Source organism: Bos indicus x Bos taurus, chromosome 13, assembly GCF_003369695.1.
Source record: "Bos indicus x Bos taurus breed Angus x Brahman F1 hybrid chromosome 13, Bos_hybrid_MaternalHap_v2.0, whole genome shotgun sequence".
NCBI classification, from domain to species: Eukaryota; Metazoa; Chordata; class Mammalia; order Artiodactyla; family Bovidae; genus Bos; species Bos indicus x Bos taurus.
The window spans coordinates 22,783,880-22,802,878 of NC_040088.1; the positions used below are offsets into that span (position 1 = coordinate 22,783,880).

At 49.9% G+C, this 18,999-nt stretch overlaps 2 protein-coding genes across 4 annotated transcripts; one reads left to right on the forward strand and one right to left on the reverse strand.

Moving 5' to 3' along the window:
• The first annotated feature begins 6,284 nt into the window (after nucleotides 1-6,284).
• TRIB3 (tribbles pseudokinase 3) lies at nucleotides 6,285-17,645 on the forward strand. Of its 3 annotated transcripts, none has more exons than XM_027558910.1 (4): nucleotides 6,285-6,568; nucleotides 10,212-10,502; nucleotides 14,070-14,362; nucleotides 16,345-17,645. In XM_027558910.1, exons 2-4 carry the CDS (start codon nucleotides 10,212-10,214, stop codon nucleotides 16,832-16,834), a joined length of 1,074 nt encoding a protein of 357 aa, XP_027414711.1. In that variant the 5' UTR covers nucleotides 6,285-6,568; the 3' UTR covers nucleotides 16,835-17,645. The 3 variants fall into 3 exon arrangements, with proteins under 3 accessions (XP_027414711.1, XP_027414712.1, XP_027414710.1); XM_027558911.1 differs by lacking the exon at nucleotides 6,285-6,568 and adding an exon at nucleotides 6,650-6,742; XM_027558909.1 differs by lacking the exon at nucleotides 6,285-6,568 and adding an exon at nucleotides 7,330-8,501.
• LOC113902704 (translation initiation factor IF-2-like) lies at nucleotides 6,353-7,831 on the reverse strand. The gene is made up of 5 exons (XM_027558108.1): nucleotides 7,773-7,831; nucleotides 7,385-7,481; nucleotides 6,968-7,330; nucleotides 6,681-6,861; nucleotides 6,353-6,558 (listed from the first exon to the last, which is right to left on the reverse strand). The coding sequence occupies exons 1-5, from the start codon at nucleotides 7,829-7,831 to the stop codon at nucleotides 6,353-6,355; spliced, it is 906 nt and encodes a 301-aa protein (XP_027413909.1).
• Nucleotides 17,646-18,999: the final 1,354 nt, after the last annotated feature.

Consider the following 18,999-nt stretch of genomic DNA (forward strand, 5'->3'; position numbering starts at 1 on the left):
ATTCCTCGACGCTCAGCCTTCTTTATGGTCCAACATGACTACTGGAAAAAACAGAGCTTTTCCAAAGACATGAGCTTTGGAGCCATACAAATCTGGGTTCAACACTCCCGCTTTACTGTGCGAACCTGGGTGGGTTACTTCCTCTCTCTGATACTTGGTTTTCTCACTTATAATATGGGCATAAATTTACTTTTAGCCCACAGGATTGTGGTCAGGATTCCATGAGAAAGTAGATGGAAGGCACAGCTCAAGCACGCCACAGGGGGACACTCAGCTCTCAAAGGTTGTCTGTTTGGGGGCGGGGTTAGCAGCCTGGGCCCCATGGAAATAATATTAATCACATATCATCAAGTGCTTACCATGTGCCAGGAACTCTTCTAAGCTCTTTACCTGAATGAACTCACTCATATAACTCTCCATTTAATCCAATAATAGCTCTCCATAATGGTATGCAGTCCAGTAACCCTACCAGGAGGAATCTATCCTCAATTTGATTCATAGATGAGGGCTCTGGGTCTCGGAGTAGTTAAATGACTTGCTCAGTGTCATCCAACTGGGACCGGCCAAGGAGGCTGTGCATCCAAAGACAGTCTGGCTCCAAATCCCACTGCCTAGCCCCTCCCTTAGGCCAGTGATGTCACCTCTCTGAGCCCCGGTTTCCTCACCTGCCTCCAGGGATGAAAATAGCAACCTGGTGGAGAAGTTTGTGGAGGCAGAGATGATGTAAAGGAGGCACCCACACAGGGCCATGTTGGATCCATGGGCACAAGAATCACATTCCTTGTGAAGAAAACCCAGGCCTATGGGGTAGAGATGGATCACCCAGCACAGCCATGGTCACCACAGGGCCCCCACTAGGCTGGTGCTGTGCCCAAGCGCTGGTTTTCCTGCCTTTCGTGGCGCCCAGCCTGAGCCAGATCCTGATGCTGAGGGATTTCTACCGTGCCCTTGGGAAACCCTAGAGAAGGGGGAGGTGCCCAGTCTCCTAATAAATGCTCCCCAAGGGGAGCCCAGGCACGGAGTTGTAACTCTTGAATAATCCACAATTTCCCCCAAATTGATTGGCCCAGATCCATTTACCCGTCTGTATTATTAGTTTCATAGTGTTTTTCTTTCAGTCAGCTCATTAAAAAAAAAAAAAAAAAAAACCCGTAGGTAAAGTTATGTAAAAGGGAAAATTTTAATCACTGACCTCAACTGGAAAACTGCTATCATTTGCCATAAAGAGGAAGTAACTGTATAATTAAATATGAGGAAAGCAAAACAAAATTCTTAAATCCCAGCCAAATCTCATTTCTTGCTGAAGGCTCTGAACTGAGCTCTGCTCTCCCTTCCTTGCCAGTGAGGTGTTAAAAAGACAGATGCTGTTAAATGAGACTTTCTTCCCCAGTAGTTGCAGAAACTAGAAGAAAATCAGAAGGAAATACATGTATTACAATATGATCAATGTTATTTAGTAGTGTCTTGAGACCCTAAAACCTCCTGGCATCCTATGTGTATAACATATTGGGGAAAACCCTGACCTAATCCAACTCTCTTCCTATTTTACACATGAGAAAATTAAGGCACCCAAGAAGGAGAGGAGGTGACTTGCTCACCATCTCATAGGGCAAATGACTTCAGCCAGACCTGGAATGCAACCAGAACTCTTCATAAGGTATCACTTCACTTCTGTGGGGAAAAACCTAAAGAGGAACGTTTGAAGGACACCACTGGTGGAATTTCAGGCTTAGAACAGAAACCAGGGACGTCTGGGTGCAGAGGAAGGAAGCAGGAGTGGCTGCTAGGACAGCCATTCATGACCCCTCCTCCCTTCCTCCCTCTGAGTTCCTCCTGGAGGCGCCAAGCATCCTCAGAACTACAGCAAACAGAAATGCAGCCTGCTTGGCTCAGGCGTCTAGGTAGAGGGATGTTCTGAGCCTGGAGAGAAGGAAATTCATGAAAGCCAAACTCTCTTTTCAGAAAAGTGCACATTTTTTGCATTTAATTTGAGTAAGGAGTGTTGGTTACCATTTATTTTCTCACTTTTTAACAAATGCTTATATCAGATTTATATTCCAGGCACTTCACAAACACTGTCTTTTAATCCTCACAACAAACCAATATTCATGTGTTAGTCATTCAGTTGTGTCTGGCTCTTTGTGACCCCATGGACCGTAGCCCCGCCAGGTTTCTCTGTCCATGGAATTCTCCAGGCAGGAATACTGGAGCGGGTTGCCATTCCCTTCTTCAGGGGATCTTACCCACCCAGGGATTGAACCCGGGTCTCCTGCATTGCTGTCTGAACCACCAGAGAAGCCTGACAAAATAATGAATTAGGTACTATTATTATCTCCTTTTTACAGATGAGGAAACTGAGACACAGAGAGTTTAAGTAGCTTACCCCAAGTCTCCCTACTCAGGAGTGGTGAGATTTGAACCCAGAAAATGTGGTTTGACTATGAACATAAGGATGCTTCAGTGCATTTAATCCTCAGGACTACAATGCAAGGAAGGTATAATTAATTTCATGTTATAGATGCAGAAAATGAGGCTCAAGATTATTTGGCATCTTTGTTGTAGACTCAACAGGCTCTTCACATTTTGCTATACTCCTTGGATTCTGAGCCAAGGATTCTCAGTCTCAGGATGACAGCATTTGCTGCAGGTAACTATTGACCATTTAATGTGGCTAGGGTGACTGACAGGCTTCCTAGGTAGCTCCATGGTAAAGAATCCACCTACCGATGCAGGACCCACAGGAGACACAGGTTCAATCCCTGGGTCAGGAAGATCCCCTGGAGGAGGAAATAGCAACCCCCTCCAGTATTCTTGCCGGGAAAATTCCACAGACAGAGGAACCTGGAGGGCTACAGTCCATGGGGTCGCAAAAAGTCAGACATGACTTAGTGACTGAGCATGCACACACGCACAGGGTGACAGAGGAACTGAACTTTTCATTTTTTTGAATCTTAATTTTAAAACAAGTGAAACAGTTCCTCCATTAAACACAATTGTTTTGATACTTTTACTATAACCACTGACAATTTTACTTTAGTCACTGACAGTTTAGCTTCCATGTTGATTTGTAGCCAAACGAAGTGTAAAATATATGCCAGATTGTTAAAATTTATTTATTTTTGGGTGTGCTGGGTCTTCACTGCTGTACACGGGCTTTCTCTGGTTGCCGCGAGCGCAGGGCTACTCTTCATCGCAGAGCGCCGACTTCTCACTGCTATGGTTTCTCTTGCTGCGGAGCACTGGCTCTAGGCTTGCAGGTTCGTAGTTGTGATGCATGGGCTTAGTTGCTCCTTGGCATGTGGAATCTTCCCACACCAGGGATCGAACCTGTGTCCCTTGCATTGGCAGGTGGATTCTTTACCACTGAGCCATCAGGGAAGTCCTATACCAGATTTTGAAGACATTACTATGAAAAAAAATTTAGGTTATCTCGTTAACAATTTTTTACCATCTGTTGAAATGATCATAAGCCATACACACACACACACACACACACACACACACACACACAAATAGGATCAAATAGACTATATTATTAAAATTATTTTCACCTGCTTCTTTTTATTCTTTAATGCATAATTGAAAATTTGAAACTACATATTCGGTTCACGCTGTGTTCTATTGAAAAGTCCTGGTCTAGAGAATTGGAATGTGATACCCCTAACTGTAGGTCCCCAGACCTGGGGTCCATGCCCAAGGTACAATTCCAGCGACCATACCACAAGTGTTAGAGGAGGCTGCCAGGTTGCAAAGATTGTGAAATGTCCCTGGACATTGTGGGCACTGGAGTCAGTTGCCCCAGATTCAAATCTCAAATCTGCCTCTTATACTAAGCTGGGTGGTCTTGACTCATCTATAGACTAGAAGTGACATTGCCCATTTCACAGTTCCATAAGTACCCCAGGGCCATTGCACATACTTTTTCCTCTGTCTCTTCTCACATGTTTCCACTCCCCCTCTTTTTTAAGATCTTAGTTTAAATACCACCTTCCTGATAAGTCTTACTAAAAATAGCCACCTCTCAGTCTTATCTGATAGAGAATAAATCTATGCTATTTATTTAAGAAAACACATGATGCATAATCTATTTTAAATGATTCTGGTTTATTGATTTTATTTTCCTGAGAGATGTCTGTCTCCTCCACTGATTTATAAGATCAGTGAGGGCAGGGATAAGTCGGTCTTGTCACTGATGAGTTCCCAGCACTTGGATCAGGGTCTGACACAGCATGGGACAAAGTTAGGACTGTATAAGCAAACCCAGCCACAGTTTGGTTTCAGAGAGGTGCTGGGAAAACAATATGCAATCTTTCCTTGCCCTCTAGAGCTGTGGGTGTGTCCATAGGAGTCTAGGTCCTCTTGTAGAAAATGAGTTCATTCATTCCTCCCAGGTTTGGGAGTCTCCAGGGTTAAATGGAGAAGGCAATGGCAACCCACTTCAGTACTCTTGCCTGGAAAATCCCATGGAGGGAGGAGCCTGGTAGGCTGCAGTCCATGGGGTCGCTAAGAGTAGGACACGACTGAGCCACTTCACTTTCACTTTTCACTTTCATGCACTGGAGAAGGAAATGGCAACCCACTCCAGTATTCTTGCCTGGAGAATCCCAGGGATGGGGGAGCCTGGTGGGCTGCTGTCTATGGGGTCGCACAGAGTCGGACATGACTGAAGTGACTTAGCAGCAGCAGCAGCAGGGTTAAATGAGATCTGAGAACAGCCCCCTGCTGTGCCCTGAAGACTCTGAGACACACATGAGCTGGTCCCTGGAGGTCTGCAACCAGGGAAACAAAAGTGACTCCACTTGTCTCCCATTAACCTCTGCCTGAAGGAGTTATTTTTTTGACATTGGTGAATTCAAACATCATGGCCTTAAGGGGACTGGACTCTCTGGGGCTGCATAGGGGTGCTTCACCAAACAGCAAGTGGCACCGGGGCTTCCCAGCCTGGGGTGCAAGTCCTATTATTATAGGTACCATTCCTCTCTCAGCCTCTACTGTCTCCCACTCTGTTTACTGAGCTTCTACCATTCGGTGGTAAAGAATCCGCATGCGATGCAGGAGACACGGGTTTGATCCCTGGGTCGGGAAGATGCCCTGGAGAAGAAACTGGCAACCCATTCCAGTATTCTTGGCTGGGGAAATCCCATGGACAGAGGAGCCTGGTAGGCTACAGTCCTTGGGACAGCAAAAGATTCAGACACGACTTAGTGACTGAACAGCAGCAGCAGTACTATGTGCCACAGAGTTCAAAGCATTTGACATGTGTTAGCTTATTTCCATTTCCTGATGTAGCACAGTGGGTTTGGCAGAGTTAGAGTCTGGGCACACTTATGCAGACTGGTTCCAGGGTTTTGTTGTTGTTGTTGTTCAGTCGCTCAGTTGTATCCAACTCTTTACGACCCCATGGATGGCAGTATGCCAGGCTTCCCTGTCCTTCACCATCTCCCGGAGTTTGCTCAAACTCATGTCCATTGAATTGGTGATGCCATCCAACCATCTCATCCTCTCTCGTCCCCTTCTCCTCCTGTCCTCAATTTTTCCCAGCATCAGGGTCTTTGCCAACGAGTTGTCTCTTCACACCAGGTGGCCAAAGTATTGGAGCTTCAGCATCTGACCTTTCAATGAATATTCAGGGTTGATTTCCTTTAGGAGGGACTGGTTTGATCTCTTTGCAGTCCAAGGGACTCTCAAAAGTCTTCTCCAACACCACAGTTTGAAAACATCAAATTCCAGGGTACTTCCTCTTAACTTCCAGGCTACACTGCCTGCATCAAGTGAGTGCTATGAAGCCCACTGGACCCCAGGCCTCTCCAGGGCACCACAATGGTCTTTTGAGCCCGGAGTCAGCCCCTAAGTCTGTGGTCTTTGCAAAGCTCCTGGGTTGTTTTTTCATAGCTGTAGAATGGGTTGAATGGAGCTTCCCGCCGGCCCAGGGTTCTCCTAAACATTCAGTAAAGCACTGGTGGGAAAGTGCTTTATTACCAGGGGAGTACCCAGGGAACTGTTAGGGTTTGCTTTTTTTCTCCTCCACCCATCCTGAGAAAGGGTGTTCTTCCTTCCATTTCACAGATGGGAAAACTGAGACTCAGAAAAGCAAAATGCTTTCTCTAAGGTGATAGGGAGAGCCAGCCTCTGGCATCGCTTTCAATCTTCGACCGCTGAGCGGGAGGGGTCGGGGGGTGGAGGCAAAACACCCCTAGAGGGCTAAGGGGAGGGGTTCCGGGACAGCTAGCTGTTCGCAAAGGAGGGGCGGGGCGGGCTTGGAGGTGACGGGCGGGAGGGCGGCGCTCAGCTGGGGATGGTGCAATCCCCGGCCTGAGGGCATCAGGCGGTGGCTGATTAACTCAGGTTTACATCACCCGGGCCGGAGCTGGAGCCCTGCTTTCCGCGCTCCAGAGACACTCGCAGCGGAAGCGGCGGCGGCTCCGCACACGTCCTGCTGCTGCCGGACCGAGGCCAGAGCCGCACCCGGAGCCGAGCTCGGCGGCGGCGGAGCAGCGCGGGCCACTGAGGGGTGCCAGGCGACCCTGAGCTCTTTCTGCGCCAGGACCCCGCCTCGTGCTAGGGCAAGGTACTCGGTGGGGGCGGAAGGGGCGGGAGGGGCGGGCAGGCGGGGCGGCTGAAGTTGCTGCGAGTGACACACACACACACACACACACACACACAGAGACACAGACACACACAACTTTTAAGGAAGCCCGCCGTCGGGGGAGCGACGCTGGCTGAGTGTTCCCGCTGGGTCCAGGTGACGCGGTTCCGCAGGGCGCGGGGTCGCCGAGTGTGGCCGATCGGGCTGCGGGACCGTGGATCCCCGCGGGGTGGGGAGGCGTGTCCCGGGGAGGAGGGTGTGCGCTCCGAGTCTGTCTGAGTGTGGGGCGGGCAGGAGAGGTGTGTGGTTGGGTGCGGGGAGGTCCGTGGTTGGGTGCGAGGAGGTCTATGGGGTCCCTGGGAGTCGGGTGGTCCCGAGTACCTGTGAGATGTGTTCGTGAGGATTTGCTGGAGTCGGCGTGGGCCGATGGGTTCCGGGTGGGGCCGTGTGTCCGAGGACCGTGCGGAGGCCTGGGCACTGGGCGGCAGGTACTGGCCGTGCCGGGACGCACTGGGGTGCCTGTGGGCGGGGCGGGTGCGGGGTCAAGGGCGGCCTGGACGCTGTGCGCGCGCACAGATGTGCCGAGTCTGATGACCACCAGTTCGCCAGCTGTAGGGTGCGCGCGTATTCTGGTTCTGCCAATGGTGTGTGTTGTACCTGTTGATTCTGGGGTGTGCGGGCAAGGCCGCTTATCTCAGCGCCAGGGCCCAGCCTCCTTCCCTTTGCCGGTCCCCTCCCAGTCCTCTAGCAGCCCCTCGGTTTCCGCTTAACCTTCTGCAGGGGGTCGCGGGCGGGAACCGAGCGGTACTCCTGCCGCCCCGCCGCTTCCGCTCCCAAGAGAGGAGCCCAGCTGCTGAGGGTGCGGCCGGTCCGCCCACTGCCTTCTCGGTGGGAACTTGGAGTGGGGGTGGGGGGTACAGACTGAGCGTGTGGCCTTGTTGGTATCGTCCTACAGTCGTGAGTACAGTTGGGAGAGCTCTCGGTGCGTGTGCTTGCGCCCTTGCCGGTGCAGGGTACCCTTGACCTTGGCAAGACTTGACACCGGTGTGTCACTTAAGGATATGGAGGCCCCTCTCTGCCCTGCCGTGTGCCATGGCGGGCCGGTTTGGACGAATGTGTTTGGGAGGGGCGCGTGTACACCTGTCTGCCCTGGGTTATGTGAATATGTGTGTTTGGTGTGACCCACCCTATTCCCCTGGGAGGGTCAAGGACCAGCAAGAGGTAGAAACTAGGCGCTGCCTGCATGCTACTGCAGAGATTCTAATCTTGCCCTGTGGCCTGTAAATTCCTGTATTCATCTATAAACTCAGTTACCCTGTCTGTCCAGTGGAGCTCATCCCAGGCAGGACCAGACTCTGAGCCCTGGATAAGGCCAGAGCAGCCTGGGGTACTGATGTAGTCATGGGAGAGTCACTCCAGGGAGTCTCGCTTTGCAGGACACAAAGCATCTACACACCTAGGGATCATCTTGCTTTACTCTTGGAAGAACCAGTGCAGTAAAGAGTGTTATCCTAGCCTCATCCCTGGGGAAGTTTCTGAGACTCCCAAAGGTAGCACTTCAGCATCTTCAGCTGTGAATAATAATAGTAATGAGCCAATGGTAGTGACCATTTCCTGACCCCTACCATGCAACAGGGCCGTGTTAATTTATTTGTATTTTCATTTCATCATCACAAAATCTTATGGACTTTGCATCCTGTTTCCACTTTACAGATGAGGCACAGAAAGTCTGAAAAACTTGCCTAGGGCTACCCAGCCAGGAAGGGTCAGAGACAGGATGAGATCCAGGGAATATCTGATGACAGCCACCCCCTACTGCATTCTCACCAAAATGGGATTATGCCTTTTTGTTCAAGATGGTGGCTCCCTCCCTCCCAAGGCAGCCCATGCATTTGGGAGCAGCAAGACTGGAGAGGTGGGCATCAGCCTTAGAACTTTCTCTGAGTGATGTTCCCTCTAATCCTGCCTGGGACTGTTTGGAAGGTCTTTACCTGGCTGCAGTCCATTGTCCTCTAACACCTCATACCTGGGCTCCTTGTTCCTCCCCTGGAGCCTGGATGGGTGGGCACATGGGTGCTGGAGAGAACCTTTCTGCCCTAACATGCCATTGCCCTCCTCTACGCACCACACTGGCACACAGTGACATAGCTGTGTGGGGACGGGGCGGGGGGCGGTGCTTCCTCTGCAGTTGAGTAAGTGAATCCTGGGGCTTCCAGCCACCTTGCCTCCCTGCCTCATTCTCACCTGATGGTAAAACTGAGCTGGCTGGTGGACTAACTCCACACGTAGATCCTGTGATTCTGGTAGCTCTTGGGCCATCAGTTGATTGCAGACGAAGTTCACATTTGAGAAAAGAAATAAACTCCATCTGTTTTGAAGTACCCAAGCACTAAATAAGTGTAGAATCTTTATTTTAAAATACTGAAATTGAACATTCCCTTGCCTCCCTACTAAATCCCTTCCACTCCTGGAGTCTCCCAGAAGGCCAGAAGCTGCTGTGGCCAATTTAGCCTGGGTCCTTCTAGACCTTTTCCTGTGCATTTACACACCTGTGTATACAAATAGGCCTTTTCTGGTGGCTCAGATGGTAAAGAACCTGTGTGCAATGCAGGAAACCCAGATTCAACCCTGGGTTAGGAAGATCCCCTGGAGAAGGGAATGGCTATCCACTCCAGTATTATTGCCTGGAGAATTCCATGGACAGAGGTGCCTGGAGGGCTACAGTCCATGGGGTCACAAAGAGTCAGACACGACTGAGCTACTAACACTTTCACACATATCATATTACACACTTGTGGGTTTTTTTAAATAAATGAGATCATTTCATGTATATTTTTCAGCAGCTAGCTCTGTTCACTTGACAATATATTTAGTCATTCCAGAAACATCCATGTACATTCAGTATATACATCATTCATGCATCATTCTTCATCATCCATTCTTCTCTCCCTCCTCCCATTCCTCCCTCCCTTTCAGAGGTAATAACTGCCCGTGCTACAGCACTCAACAGATACGGTACAAAGTCTTTCTTCCTCTTCTCACCAATCTTCAAGTCCATCTCTCCTCTGTACTTTTTTTTTCACTTTACAGTTCACTCTGGAGATTTTTCCAACTAGCACATAAAGGATTTCCTCAATCTCTTAAATGGCTACAACTATTTTACGTATGGTGAAATATAATGTATTTAACCAGTCCTAAAAATGGATGTTTAATTGATTCTATCATATGGGCTGTAGGAATAACTTTGTACTTGCACCATTGCATCAGTATGTAGAGAGTTCTTGATCATTTTTAGAGCTGTATAGTATTCCACTATGTGGCTGTATCATGATGGCTTGCCCAACCTCCAACTGCTCAACATGTGGGAGAGTTTCCTACTTTTTGCTGTTAGATACGACACTGACGAGCAGCCTTTCACGTATTTAATTTTTTTGGTGAGCATTTTATTTGGAAGATAAATTCTCAAAAGTGGGACACCGAGTCAAGGGTATATGCTTTTGTTCATTTAACGCACACTGCCAGGTCACCCTTCATAAAGGCTGTGCCAGTGTAATCTCCCACCAGCAGAGGAAGAGAAGAGCCGCCAAGTAGCCTGACTTCAGTGCCTTTCTCCCCTTCTTTCTAGATGCGAGCAAGCCCCCTGGCTGTTCCAGCAAATGCCCCCTCCAGAAAGAAGCGGTTGGAGCTGGATGATGACCTAGACACTGAGTGTCCCAGCCAGAAACAAGCTCGAAGTGGGCCCCAGCCCAGGCTACCCTCCTGCCCGCTAACCCTGAACCCACCACCTGCTCCTGTTCATGCTCTGGATGTGACCACTCCCTCCAGGCTTGGACCCTATGTTCTCCTGGAGCCTGAGGAGGGGAGCCGGACCTATCGCGCTCTGCACTGCCCCACAGGCACGGAGTACATCTGCAAGGTACATGTCCCAGAGGCCATCTCCATGAGCATCACGGGGGCTGGGAAAAGGCTTTGGCTCTAAAGAATTGCCAGGGCTGAGGGCCCCTTATAGTAATTTAGTTCTGTGTTTACTGGGAAAGCAGCCAGTGAATACCCAGGCCAAGCTGAAACCAGAAAGGTAAACCAGATGGTCCCAGCCCTGGGGGAATACAGAGCTTAGGCTGTATAGTGTGATAAATGTTGCTGGGGTGAGGCTTAGAGGCCAGGAGTGCAAAGAGAAACCTCTAGTATATTAGAAAGCAGAGTCAGAAAAGGCTAAGGAGGAGTCAGCCAGGGAGAAATGGGAAAAAGGGGTTCCAGGAAGGGGAAATAGCTGTCAGAGGCCAAGAGGAGTGAACATGGCGCTTCAGAGCATGAAAAGGACTTCATCACGGCCAGAGTGAGTGGGAAAAGGATGCAGACAGGGCTGACAGACGAGAGCTAGCAGCCGCGGATTGTGAAAGCATTAGGAAAAAGCCCCACTAGGCTGTGGGGAGCCACTGAAGGTATTTGCACCAGGGAAGGATGAGATATGGTAGACATTAGAACTCCTGGGACCATGGAAGTCATTGGGCCTACTCGTGACCATTTTATAGATGGAAAAACTGAGGTCAAGAGAGAAGGGCCATGCATGAAGCCACATGGCATCAGACCTGGATCCTAGGGCAAGGTCCAGGGCTCCTGACAGAAATCAGGGTTCTTGACAGAATTCAGGCAATAGGCAGAGCCACGTGACCCCTACAGGACACTGCCAGGTCTCGGCCCACAAGGACAGAGATGAGAAAGCATTTGTTGCTGTTATTTCAGTTGCTAAGTCACGTCCGATTCTTTTGCAACCCCATGGACTATAGCCTGCCAGTCTCCTCCGTCCGTGGGATTTCCTAGGAAAGAATACTGGAGTGGGTTGCCATTTCCTTCTCCAGGGTATCTTCCCAACCCAGGGATCAAACCTGCATCTCCTGCGCTGGCAGGCAGATTCTTTACCACTGAGCCACCAGGGGAGGCCCTGAGAAAGCATAATCGTAGGCATTAACTGTGCACAAGGTACTATATTGATCGTGCAGTCTGCATCCTCTCTAATATTCACACAGTCTATGAGGTAGTTACTATTATTGGGCCCATTCTGTAGAGAGAGGACAGGTTCTGAGGCTCAGAAAGCTGTGGTTACTCGAACGTGAAAGTGTTAGTCAGTCAGTTGTGTCTGACTTTTTGCGATCTCTTGGACTCTAACTCACCAGGCTCCTCGGTCCATGGAGTTCTCCAGGCAAGAATACTGGAGCGGGTAGCCATTCCCTCCTACAGGGGATCTTCCCAACCCAGGGATCAAACCTAGGTCTCCTGCATTGCAGGCAGGTTCTTTACTGTCTGAGCCACCCAGGAAGCCCTGGGGTTACTTGCCACCTCACAAAGCCAGGAGGTGTCAGAGCTGAAATTGGGCCAAGGCAGGTTCAACCCAGAGCCTTGAACCCCATGCTAGGACAGGTGGTTCAGATACAAGCAGGGCAGGTTTGCCCTGGTGGGCAGAGGTAAGGAGGATAGGGGAGACCCAGGTACACAGGGAGGGGTAGAAGGGAGCTGGGTCCCCTTGGGAGGCACAGAGAGGCAGGGGGACTGACGCCCCCATCCAGTTGGCCGGGGGATGAGGGGAAGCAGCAGCAGTGGCTCCAGTTACTGCTCATGGGGGTGCAGTGGGCGGGGCCACATCTGGACATCAGACACCAGCTTTACCTGGGCTCTGGGCACTTGATGCAGGTTCCTAGGTCTACCCCAGGTATTCTAGGGAACCCATGAACTCTGGGTCCTCTTTCTATAGCATCACAGGTTTTTTCTGGTCCCCCTAGGGAGGGAAGTCCATACTGAAAGGAATGACCATGGCAAGCTGGAGTCAGAAGCTTTCACATGACCCCAGATATTCAGGAACATTTAGGGCAATCTACTGGGAGTGCCTGTCCTTACACCCAGCGTGAACTGTGGGAGCTGACCTGTTGTTTCCACATTGCCTAGGCTTTTCTGGTCGGCATGTAGAAAGATCAACATCCTGTCTTTCTAGATTATTGCCTTATTCATTAATTCAACAAACTCTCAGTGAGCACTTGTATACTCTATGCATCATGCAATATGCACCACATATGGCTAAAAAGTGGGCCAAGCTGTGCCATCACAGTTCATGGTGCAGGTGAATGAGTAACATATATATCAGGTTATCTTAACTGCTATGGAGAAAAACTAGGAGCTAGGAGAAAGGGGAGAGGGAAGAGGGGAAGGGGAGAAGGTGCAGGTGATCTTAGGTGGGAAGTCCACCTTGGAGGAGGTGACCTGAATAGTGTCTTGAACTGAGGAAGCCAGCCCTGTGGGTATCTAGAGGAGAACGCTCAGGTAGCAGAAAAAGCAAGTGTAAATGCTCAGAGGCAGGGATGCATTTGCCCTGATTTTTAAAAAAGTCTCTGTTTGTGAATTGTTTACTCGAAGCCACTCCAATTGCTTTAGGACATGTACTTACATCTTTTCATGGATTAAATGTGTATATGCTTTATTTATTTTTATTGGCTATATGTCCTAGACAAAATGACAAGCAAAGGGTTTAAAGGCAGATAAACCAAAGTGCATAGACTGCTCTGCCAGTGATGAGCCATGTGGCTTCCAAGTCACCATCCTCTGAACATCCTTTCAGGACTATGGAACGGCTTCCATCTAATGTCTATAAGCCCCTAGCATCTTTCCCCACGACCTCACCACGCTCACCACAGGCCCCACCTTCCTTCACATTCCAGCCACACTGAGCTTTGGCTGGGTTTCTGGAGCAGCTCAGTTTCTTTCCTACCTCAGAACCTTTGCACTGCCTTTGCACCTGGAAAGCTTACTCCTTGGGCATCTCAATCACTCAGGTCACTTCCCAGAGTCCCTTCTGGACTATACTTTCTAAAATAGGTGTCTCCTGCCAAGATATTCTTCATTCCAGCATTCCTTTGCAATGCTCATCAGAATTTGTAAGTATTTAGTTTTTTGGCCTGTTTAACTGTCTCATGTATTGGACTGTGGGCACCAGGAGGGCAGGGACCGTGGCTGTCAGTCAAGTTATAGTCCCAGTGGCAGGCACAGGTGGGCATTCAATGCCTGCTTGTGGGATGAAGGAAAGGGTGGGTGGGCAGTGAATGCTAGAGAATGGTAGCCATGATGGGTGATGACGACCATAAGGTTACTTCTGTATTGTCTACTCTTCCAGATTCCTCTTGTTTGAGTTACTTTTGTTCTGGTTACCTGATATACTTTTGAATATCTCAAGTTTAAGAGCACATGAGCTTGTAGCTAAGAGCACAGATGATGGAGAACAGGGATTTAAATCCCAGCTCTGCTCCTTGCTGGTCACGCAGCCCTCAGCTGGGTCAGTATTGAGTGACATGCAGTGGAAGTGCTGGGCACAGGGCCCAGCCCACAGTAGTGCCTAAAGGATCGGCTGTGACCTGCTGCAAGGCCGGCCCCAGCCGCCTGCCCCTGCCGCCTGCCCCCTGGAGTCCCCACCCATGCTCATACCACGCTCTGCCCACAGGTGTACCCGGCCTGCGAGAGGCTGGCGGTGCTGGAGCCCTACTGGAGGCTGCCCCATCATGGCCACGTGGCCCGGCCGGCGGAGGTCCTGGCCGGCACGCAGCTCCTCTACGCCTTCTTCCTGCGGCCGCACGGGGACATGCACAGCCTGGTGCGCCGCCGGCGTCGCCTCCCGGAGCCCGAGGCCGCCGCGCTCTTCCGCCAGATGGCCGCCGCCCTGGCGCATTGCCACCAGCACGGGCTGGTCCTCCGCGACCTCAAGCTAAGGCGCTTCGTCTTCACCGACCGGGAGAGGTGAGTGTGGCCGCCGAGGAGGCCCCTTGGTTTGGCCTTGACTGATGTTCTGGTCACACTTGGATTGAGGTGATGCGTTTTTTGGCAAGAATACCACAGAAGCCGTGGGGCCTTCTCAGCCGGTTCTATCAGGAGATTCGGGCTGCTGAGAGGAACTACTGTGATGTTAACCTCGGTCTTTGGTTACAGTGGCTTCTGCCAAGTTGTCCACTGGAAGGCTCCTAATTTACCCTTTGTGTACCTTGGGTAATTCTTTGTCATTAATTTGTCATTAAAAACCTTGAGGGTTTTTATTGACAAACTGCTATCTATTCCATAGCAGTTACTCTTATGATATTTGCCTAAGGGTGGTTTTCTTTTCTTTTTAAAAATGTTACTATTTATCTGGCTGCACCGAGTCTTAGTTGCAACATGTGCAATCTAGTTCCCCGTTCAGGGATTGAACTCTGGGCCCCCTGTATTGGGAGCGTGGAGTTTTAGCCACTAGACCACCAGGGAAGTCCCTGAAGGTGGTTTTTCCTTTTAAAGATGGTATTTCCTTTTACATTTTATACTAAAATGACCATGCTTTGAGTAATAGGTAGAATGTAAATTTTATAATGATTTTTAAGCTAATATGCAGCTTTTCAAATAATTTCAAGCTTAGGGTGAGTACAACACCCCCAGACCTCCCAGAAGTGAGAAAAGTGCTTTCTTCCCTTTTCAAGGCAAAAGTTTGAGCCCACCATCAGTAAATGATAGATAATGGAATCATCCTGGGGCCAAATTCTGGCTCTACTTCTTTAACCTGCAGTTTGGCCTTGAGCAATGGCTTCATCTGCCTGAGCCTTGACTTCTTTATCTGTAAAATGGGCCAATAATGCTATCATCTCCGCTCACCCCCAGTGCAGTGATTGACAGGACTGGTCAGCATTTTCAGACCGGCACCCAGGAAGTAGTACCACAGGAATGAGATTAGTAGCAATGGCAATGCTATGCTTACTATTAAAGTAATCTAGACCACTCTGTGGGAGTTATTTAAAGCAGAAATTGCTAAGGTTGGTCCACACACACTTTTTTTTCTTTGCACCACATACCTGTTCATTTGTGGGGTTTTTTTGTTTTTTGTTTTTGCTTGTTTCCTGTTTTTCTTTCTTTCTTTTAGTTGAAGGATAATTACAATATGGTGTTGGTTTCTGCCATACATCAATATGGGTCATGTTCGTTTGTGGTTTTAATTGAAGTTGGTTGCCAACTTTTTAAAACCTGTTTTTTTTTTTCCTTTAAAATATGATTTCTGGGTTCTTTTGTGGAAAAGGGGTACCATGGAGGCACCCTGGGAACTATATGAGCAGCTTATAGCACTGTCTCTGGGCAGGAGAGAGCCAAGGTTCAGTCTCAGTCCTGCTCCCTTGGCTGCAAAATGGCATCTTCCTCACAGGCTGCATGAGGGGGAAATGAGGTGTGATAGATACAAGCTTAGCTCAGGGTGAGGTATGCCGTGGACACTCCCAAATATTAACTGTCGGTTTGTGCTGAGATAGTTGACACAGTCCCCACTTCCTGTTTCTCATTTTGTTTCCTGCCTAGACCCCAAGTTTGCATCTGGCTTCAGAGAGTTTTAATGCCCTCAGCCCCTCAGCACAGCCCCACGTCCCCAGCCCCCAAGTCAAGGTTCAGGCAGGTGAAGCCATCACTCAAGGCCAAATTGCAAGTTAACAAGTAGAACCTGAATTTGATCCCAGAGACATTTGGAAAAATGTGTTCCTCTCAGAGTCCTAGTTCAGATTTAATTGCTGTGTGACCTTGAGAAATGAATAAACCTCTCTGAGCCTAGACTTCCTCATCTGTAAAATGGGATCAGCCAACCAGCCTCACAGGACTGACTCATGTCTGGCAAATGCCAGCTGGTACTGGGGAAATGGGTGCCACTCAGGGTGACAATGTGGGGTAGTAGAAGCGGGGGTCCCACTGGCTGACTCCCTGTCTCTCTGCCCATGTAGGACGAAACTGGTGCTGGAGAACCTGGAAGATGCCTGTGTGCTGACTGGGCCTGACGACTCCCTGTGGGACAAGCATGCGTGCCCAGCCTACGTGGGCCCCGAGATCCTCAGTTCCCGGGCATCCTACTCAGGCAAGGCGGCAGATGTCTGGAGCCTGGGTGTGGCACTCTTTACCATGCTGGCTGGCCACTACCCCTTCCAGGACTCAGAGCCTGCCCTGCTCTTTGGCAAGATCCGCCGTGGCGCCTTTGCCTTGCCTGAGGGCCTCTCGGCCCCCGCCCGCTGCCTGGTCCGCTGTCTCCTCCGAAGGGAGCCAACTGAGCGGCTCACAGCCTCGGGTATCCTGCTGCACCCTTGGCTGCGGGAAAATGCCATCCCTGCAGCCCTACCTCGGTCCCGCCACTGTGAGGCTGACCAGGTGGTCCCCGAAGGGCCGGGGCTGGAGGAAGCAGAGGAGGAAGGAGAAAGAGATATGGGTCTCTATGGCTGATGTCACCTTACTGGACTCTCAGCTGCAGACAGCAGATTGAGTCTGGGGTATCTCTAAGCTCTCTTCTGCCTCTTTGAGCTGAGCCAAGCCTTAAGTGCCTTCTGGGAGAGAGAGAGGAGGAGGTGTGTGCAGAGCATGCTGGACACAAACACCTGTGCAGATGAGCTCGTGCCCCACTGAGTCCTTCTCAGGAGCTCCCTGTGCCAAGCCCTGTTCCAGATGCTGGGAACACAGCAGTGAATAACAGAGACAAAGTCCTGCTCAGAGCTGACAATACTTTCCATGCCCATGAGTCAGTGTCTACACTGAGCACCCACAGTGCAGGGGTTGGCATCCACTCGTGCTGATACCCAGGCACCTCTGACATGGAACAGTCCCTGTCACAAACAACCCAGCTGCCTTTGTATCTCATGCCTTTTCAGAGGAATGGAAGCATCCCTGTGCCAAAGGCTCCAGGCCTCTCCCCTGTGATTCAGGACCCTAGAGCCCAGACCAGGCTGGGAATTTTCCTCCCAGCAGCTCTGTCCTCTTGGCCAAGGGCTTCTCCATCCAGGCTTGAGCCAAGGATTTAGGCTGGAAGATCAGGAGTGCAAAACATGAGGCTGGTCCTCATCTTACTGAAAGAGTAATTTGGAGTGAGGGCCCAGGCCTGTCCACCTCTGTGGACCAAGCACCAAGATCAGGCAAGTTCTGTCCCCTGGCCTCCTGGAAAGTCTCAGGTTCAGGATCCTACATTAACACTATGGGTTTATATGCCATGAGTGTGTATTTTTTATCTTGTGCCTCATAAAGGAATTATGAAATGCTGTCATCTCTCTTACATATTTCATCCATCTTCTCCTCCCCATCTCTTATGAGTTTTCCGTGCCTCTGCAACCAGCCTCAGGGTGAAAGGTCGGAGGCCTTGTGTCTCAATCTCAGCCGACTGGTTCATGAGAATAGAAGACCCAGTGGGTCTTCTCTCATTCACTCTGTTCTTTCTGGATGTTCTGATGTCTCAGGGTACTGTTTGACTGCAAGTCACTGAAATCTTGAGTCAAAGTGGAAAGAAAGAAGGAGACGAACCAGGAAGTCAACAGGCAGAGAGGGGATGGGCTTCAGGGCTCATTTATTTATCTGGCTCAGTCGGTAAAGAATCTGCCTGCAATATAGGAGAACTGGGTTTGATCCCTGGGTCAGGAAGATTCCCTGGAGAAGGAAATGGCAACCTATTCCAGTAAAATCCTGGAAAATCCCATGGAAAGAGGAGCCTGATGGGCTATAGTCCATGGGGTCACAAGAGTCGGATACGACTTGATGACTAAACCACCACAGAGCTGTTAGAAAGGACCCTGGCTCCCTACGTTCATTCTGTCTTGGCTCTGCTGTCCTAGGTAACTGCTGGCACAACCGCTACAACCATCTGTGGTGTCACCTAAGACAGACCCATGACCAGAGAGGAAGGAGGAGGGTGGTACCTGAGAACTCTTTCTCTGGAGTCAGGCTGCCTGGAATTAAATCCTGGCTCCAACACTCACTAGCTGTTTGACCCTTGACAAGTTTCTTAACCACTCCATACTGCAGAGACTTCATCTGTAAAATGAGAGATAATAGTACCTAACCCAAGAAAGTTGAATGGGTTATTTTATTTAAAGCACTTAGAATTAACAGTGCCTGGCAGTGGCAAGTGGAGAAGGCAATGGCAACCCACTCCAGTACTCTTGCCGGGAAAATCCCATGGACGGAGGTGCCTGGTAGGCTGCAGTCCATAGGGTCTCTAAGAGTTGACACGACTGAGCAGCTTCACTTTCACTTTTCACTTTCAGGCATTGGAGAAGGAAATGGCAACCCACTCTAGTGTTCTTGCCTGGAGAATCCCAGGGATGGGGGAGCCTGGTGGGCTGCCATCTCTGGGATCGCACAGAGTTAGACACAACTGAAGTGACTTAGCAGCAGCAGCAGGCATAACAAGCCCTCAAAGTTAGGTATTTCTCTCCATAGCTTTTCCATGGGATGAGGAAAGCTTTCCTAGGAGCATTCTGAACAGACTTGCCCACATTCCTCACTGGCCAGACCTGGGTGTGCCTTCTCCTGACCAATCACCAGCAAAGGAAATGCAGTTATGTTAATTATCATGTCAAGTCTCCAGCAGTTTCCCTGAGGCTCATGCTACATATTGGGAGTTG

What these genes read in the sequence shown, in the direction of transcription:
- TRIB3 (XM_027558909.1), top strand. Translation starts at nt 8,364, where the DNA reads ATGAGATCCAGGGAATATCTGATGACAGCCACCCCCTACTGCATTCTC. An exon ending in GGAGCAGCAAGACTGGAGAG is followed by an intron (nt 8,502 to 10,211) that starts GTGGGCATCAGC and finishes CCTTCTTTCTAG; the next exon opens with ATGCGAGCAAGCCCCCTGGC. An exon ending in GTCTTCACCGACCGGGAGAG is followed by an intron (nt 14,363 to 16,344) that starts GTGAGTGTGGCC and finishes CTGCCCATGTAG; the next exon opens with GACGAAACTGGTGCTGGAGA.
- LOC113902704 (XM_027558108.1), bottom strand. Translation starts at nt 7,831, where the DNA reads ATGCAGGCAGCGCCTAGTTTCTACCTCTTGCTGGTCCTTGACCCTCCC. An exon ending in GGCGGCAGGAGTACCGCTCG is followed by an intron (nt 7,331 to 7,384) that starts GTTCCCGCCCGC and finishes AGGGGCTGCTAG; the next exon opens with AGGACTGGGAGGGGACCGGC. An exon ending in GGCGGGCTTCCTTAAAAGTT is followed by an intron (nt 6,559 to 6,680) that starts GTGTGTGTCTGT and finishes ACCTTGCCCTAG; the next exon opens with CACGAGGCGGGGTCCTGGCG.